General features: G+C 38.0%; 2 protein-coding genes across 2 annotated transcripts in view; both read left to right on the top strand.

The window, feature by feature from the left end:
• LOC106518298 (troponin I, slow skeletal muscle) overlaps positions 1-769 on the top strand; it is a 2,236-nt gene extending 1,467 nt beyond the window's left edge. The window contains exons 6-7 of the mRNA XM_014009521.1: positions 129-305; positions 512-769. Coding sequence (XP_013864975.1) covers positions 129-305; positions 512-616 — 282 coding nt within the window. The 3' untranslated portion in view covers positions 617-769. The remainder of the gene's footprint in view (positions 1-128; positions 306-511) is intronic.
• A 2,005-nt stretch (positions 770-2,774) lies between these two features.
• The window catches only part of tnnt2b (troponin T type 2b (cardiac)), a gene marked incomplete in the record, with an annotated part of 11,514 nt that continues 8,877 nt past the window's right edge, over positions 2,775-5,411 (top strand). The window contains 4 exon segments of the mRNA XM_014009520.1: positions 2,775-3,062; positions 3,141-3,274; positions 3,360-3,405; positions 3,498-3,505. Of these exon segments, the coding sequence (XP_013864974.1) occupies positions 3,377-3,405; positions 3,498-3,505 (37 nt within the window).

Genomic DNA, 5,411 nt, shown 5'->3' with positions numbered 1-5,411 from the left:
ATCCTTTTTACTCCTCAATTTCAGCTAATTTTATTTTTTTTAAGATAGTCGGTCAGATTTCACATGCTTTTTCACAGAAAATGCAACATCTCCAGTGCCCTTGGAATTCTTTTTGTTCTCCCTGACAGATCAAAGACCTGAACATCAAGGTGCTGGACTTACGAGGGAAGTTCAAGAGGCCCAATTTGAGAAGAGTCAGGGTCTCTGCCGACGCCATCCTGCGCTCTCTGCTCGGCTCCAAACACAAAGTGTCRATGGATCTCAGAGCTAACCTCAAATCTGTCAAGAAGGAGGACACAGAGAAGGTGGGCTTTGGCAAAATGAGGGGAGTAAATGAACTTAGTGGGCCAATAATTACCTCACAGCTTGACTTTTGCAAGAGAAAACACCTGGAGACAAAACAAAGATGAAAATAAGTGTGAAGTTTATTATGCATGGATGCAGAATTCTTCAATGAGCACGACATCCTTAATAAGACTCCAATCATACAAACCTAATGTTATTTCTGCAGGAAAAGACGGTGGAGGTGAGTGATTGGAGGAAGAACGTCGAGGCCATGTCAGGCATGGAAGGCCGCAAAAAGATGTTCGACGCTGCCAAAGGCCAAGCCCAGTGAAAACAACGCAAACAGCTGGCTTTTAATTTGTTAAACACTTTCACCTTTAATCCACTGTGTTGAAAAACTTCCCAACATCTCGACTTTCACATTGAGTTTTTCTTTTTTCTACAAACKGTAGCTGATTGAAATAAACATAWTATGTTCTGTTTTCTTCTTTCTTGTTTTATTTTGAATAGAAACGTTCAATGACATCTGGGAATACTTCCTAACTTGCAAAGTTTAATGCAGAAAAACACATTTTTCTGACAACATAATCCACGTGTATAGTGTTGCAGTCCAACAAATTGCAAACTATAAAACTTTTGTTACTGATTTACTTTTTTATTCACATTTACTGAGTAAGTTGCATTCATTCTGCAAAAAACTTGTTTTAATTATGAAGATGTTTGAATTTTACTTCAGCCTTTTCTGTACAAAATAGGTTTATAGTATTACCTGATTAAAAGACAAATTTGAATTATGGCGTAAACGGCCTCTCATAGTTTAGATTATTCTTCCATGATCAGAATCCTGATAAGCWTATAAAATATATTGTTATCTTGGAATGTTTTGTTTGTCAAAAAAATATTTTGCAGCTCAGAGTGCAGCATTGGCGCCATACAGTCAAGGCAGGTCATCTCAGCCACAAGGTGGCAGCATTTACTAAAAAAAAGTACCCAGTTCATGGAAAAGCTCCAGGTTTCAACAAAATATTTTTGCTGCAGTTGGATGTCAGGGTTGTTTTTACAAAACTGCTTGTTGAAATCTGAAACTTCCCAATAACAACTTAAGAATTCCAAGAAAGTTAAATGATTTAAGATAAAGGGTTTTTTATTGTTTGTTTTTTGTTGACAAGTGRGTGTTAAAGGGTGTGTTCTTTACTAGGACTTTTTTTTTTCTCTGAAAGTCAACTTTGGTCATATATACAAGAAAGTGATCTCCCTCATTCTGCCTGACTGCCACAAACTAACATAAACTACAGTCATTAACTCAAAATGAAATAATCTCAGTGTTTGTTAAACGATTAAAGACTAAAGAAGACAAATCTGTCTTTCTCTGTAATTACAAACCTCTTCGTTTATGGATGAATGTGAATTGGGGATTTTATCTAAATGTTCTGATTCATTTCACATAAACAATACTTTCAAAAGCTTTCAACAAGTTAATGGCAAAAATATTTGGCTGCTAAAAATAAAAATAGAATCAATTATCTTCCCCTTAGATTCTCTTCCATCCAAATCTTAAAATCCAAACAGGAATCAACAACAGTTTGCTGAAATAAGACAAATCAACACAAACTGCGTTTAATAAACGAGAAAGTTCTGAAGGAATATGTTTAAAATCAAGACATTAATTTTTCATTTTATGCATTACAAAAATCAATGTTGAAACAAATGCAGATTTAGAAAAACAAAAAGCCAGTGATGGAAATATGATCTAATATTAACAAGAACATTTTAATATAAGAAACTTATAATGAAGAAGTAATAATTTTCTGCATTAACTGTTTTAGTGGCAAAAGGATGTCTGAGAGAAGATAAAAAAAAGTGACACACAAGCCTTCCACAGTTGAAAAAAAATTACAAAATTGGATGCATTTAAAAGAAAAAAATATATATATATAAAGGCAAAATAAGGGAGAAATTTAATGGAAAATACATTAAATCATTTTTGCATTAGATGACAGACARTAATAAAATACTCCATTACAACAAACACTACAGTTTCATCTAAAAGACTTGATTATTGACAAGATTTGAGCGTTGATTTCTTTTCTGATCTACAGTATATTGAACGTGCATATCGAAAATAAATAAATAAAACTAAATTAAATAAAATCCCAAAATAACTTTCTGTTAGTAAAATGTTAAGGTGCAGCGGGGAAACTCCCTGTCAAACAGCTCCACAAACAAATTTAGAATTTGGCTTCAGTTTACCAGGAGACATCTGAGTCACAATCCCAACTGTAGCATCCAACGCAGCCTTATAGCAAACTGCGGGACAATCGGAAGGCGTGGCGAGGTCATGACAAGTGCTGCCGGTAACATGTTATAGCCTGTGAGGGCAGAGATGAGGGATTATCAGGAAGCTGATGAAGATGAAGCCATAAAGGGTGTGGGTTTTTACTTTGCTTYGCTGGGAGCTATGGGTGGGGAAAAAAAGACAAAGACATTATAATGTGACACATAACTGCAAGTGCAGCTTTATGGAGTCATTTGTAACATATTTTTTGGCACAAATGGAACTCCACACTGCTTGAGAGTGAGGCCCTGATCAGCCAAATCACAACATGAAACTGTATTGTTTGTTACCTCAGAGGAGTTTTAGCCTCCTGATGAACATGTGCACACAGGAATCGGTTTACAGGGATTAAATCTAACATGCTGCATATGTCTGGCTGAGCTGAAAGACTGAAACCTTTTGGGAGCAATAATCCTGAGCTCCTMTGCCGAGGTTTCCAAGGGTAAAAATAGACAATGCAGATCCACGGAGAACGCATGTTTTCCTATTCCAGCCGATGCCAACTACCATCTGTTTGCAGGTATGTGGCCACCAGTTGTGGCTGCTTTGCTGCCATGTGATCCACTGCTGGGTTTAAAAGCTTATGAGAAGAGAAGCAGCACACAATTCCCCACTGACTGTCGTCTAAAAAGCACACATCAAAAAAAGACTAAGGTGAGTCGATGTGCTCCAGTTTGCTGTGTTTCCATCACCCCGGGCTGTTTTAAAAGCAGAATTCCAGAGTTTTCTGTCTGTGCAGGCGCTGCATCCTCAAACATGTCGGGCACGGAGGACGCCGCATACGAGTGAGTTGCTTTGATTTACTCCTGCAGAGGGAAGCTAATAAAAGTGACGGAATCCTTAACCACCATTTTTTCACTTTTCTCTTTTATTTCAGAGGGCAACGTAAGTCAGCTTCTCTTCTCAGCGAAGCCACACAGGAGACAGATAAGTCTTCACAGTTTGACACTGGAGGAAAGCTTACGGGTGCATGCGATGCTCCCAACAGAGGATCCAAAATGTGCAAAAAATAGTGCATGCATGTGGGGAACATGTTTCATTGCAGTTTTTGAATTAAAACTCAGCATTCCCTGTAGGAATCCTGTCACCTGCTGCAAGACTTTATGGAAAAATCCTAGAGTTATTGCTAATTTGGTCCAACCTTAAATGCAACACGTTGAGTTTGTTATATATTGGTCTCAGCTACTATCACCAGATTTAAGCACAGCTGCATAAATCACAGACATCTAGTAGTTTTTGATTTGCTGAGGCAGCCATCTTGAATTGACTTAATCAGTTGTAGGTGCACGATGGATATTYCCTTGCTGAGAGTTTATGAAGTTTAACCAAAAGTACCACTCAAACCCAAAGACTATGTGTTGGGCATGGGTCTCAGCTGCTAACACAATAAATTCAAGCTCAGTATCTGTAAAATTAACTGACTCGTAGCCATTTTTGTGTTTACGAAGGTTGCTTTGCTGTGGCAGCCATCTTGAATGTGATTGGCTCCAGTACTGAAACATATGTAGTTGTCAACACAGCGACTAGTTTCTGAAAGTTTTATTCAGATCTGTCCATTGGTGCATGAGATATTKTGTTAACAGACAAGGAAAAAAATTAACGCACTGTCTTTCAGCTAAGCTGCTGGTTTTACGATGTTGTCAGCATGTTGGTGCCACTGCAGAGGCAGCAGCTGCCTTTCTGCTTCTCTGCCAGTTTGACCTTCGGCCTCTCATCCACCTCTTCTTTGTCTGAAACCAGTTATTATCCCGACGGATCCGTCTGGCTATTTCTAAAGGCGCATTAGGTCACAGAACAACAGATCCAGAATCATGCCTCTAAATCTGTCCCCGGTTGCGAGGCGGTCCGTGTGGGAAAATGTCTGAAAAAGCTGGCCTGTCCCTGAAACCAAGCAGCACCTGTCTCCCTCCATGTGCAGCACAGTTGCTGTCAGTGAGTAATGTGGGTCAGAGAACGGTCTCAATAGAGGACCCTGGGGATGTAGTGACCCGAGCACAATGCCCACTTTCATTTTTTATGCCTGTTAGAGGTCCTCCTGAATGCAGGTTGGCTTACCTTCTTTGCAGTGGAACGAGGGTTGAGTTTCCATCTGTACCTGCAGCGAGTAAATGTCGACTTTTTTTTTCTTTCTCCCCCCCTCAATTAAAGACTTTGGGTAGATTGCAAAGAAATGTGGGAGAAAAAACTTTCAGATGAGTAATCTTGTGTGGAAAACCTTTCTCTCTCACGAGTTAGATGGAAAACATCCAGGTCCACGGCATTGTTTAAAAAACGAGTCACAGCTTTGGATGTCAACAACTGTTACCATACAAAAAATAAAATAAAATAAACAAATAAAACAGTTCCTGATTAATTAAGTCGCTCACTACACTGCAAAAAATGTTCACCTAACCAAGTTTTTAAATCTTATATCCAGCCAAAAAGTCTTTTTGATCTTGTTTTGAGACTGATTTAAAAGAACTGGTTGTGTAAGAATAATAATCTTGTTTTCAGAATGGGTAAGATTATCTGTCTTGTTAGCCTAAAAATTTGACTCAAATTAAGTCAAACATTTCTGCCAGTGGAGTAAGAAAATTTTACTTGGTAAGATTCTTGAAATACTTGATTTGACTGAATTTTTTTCTTATTTCAAGAATCTTACCAAGTAAAATTTTCTTACTCATTGGCAGAAATTTTTGACTTAATTTGAGTCAATTTTTTAGGCTAACAAGACAAATAATCTTACACATTCTGAAAACAAGATTATTTGGCCTCATGCAAGAACCGTTCGTACACACAGATTTGTTCTTAA

This window comes from Austrofundulus limnaeus, unplaced genomic scaffold (assembly GCF_001266775.1).
Source record: "Austrofundulus limnaeus strain Quisiro unplaced genomic scaffold, Austrofundulus_limnaeus-1.0 Scaffold59, whole genome shotgun sequence".
NCBI lineage: Eukaryota > Metazoa > Chordata > Actinopteri > Cyprinodontiformes > Rivulidae > Austrofundulus > Austrofundulus limnaeus.
This window is presented reverse-complemented; position numbering and strand designations above follow the sequence as displayed.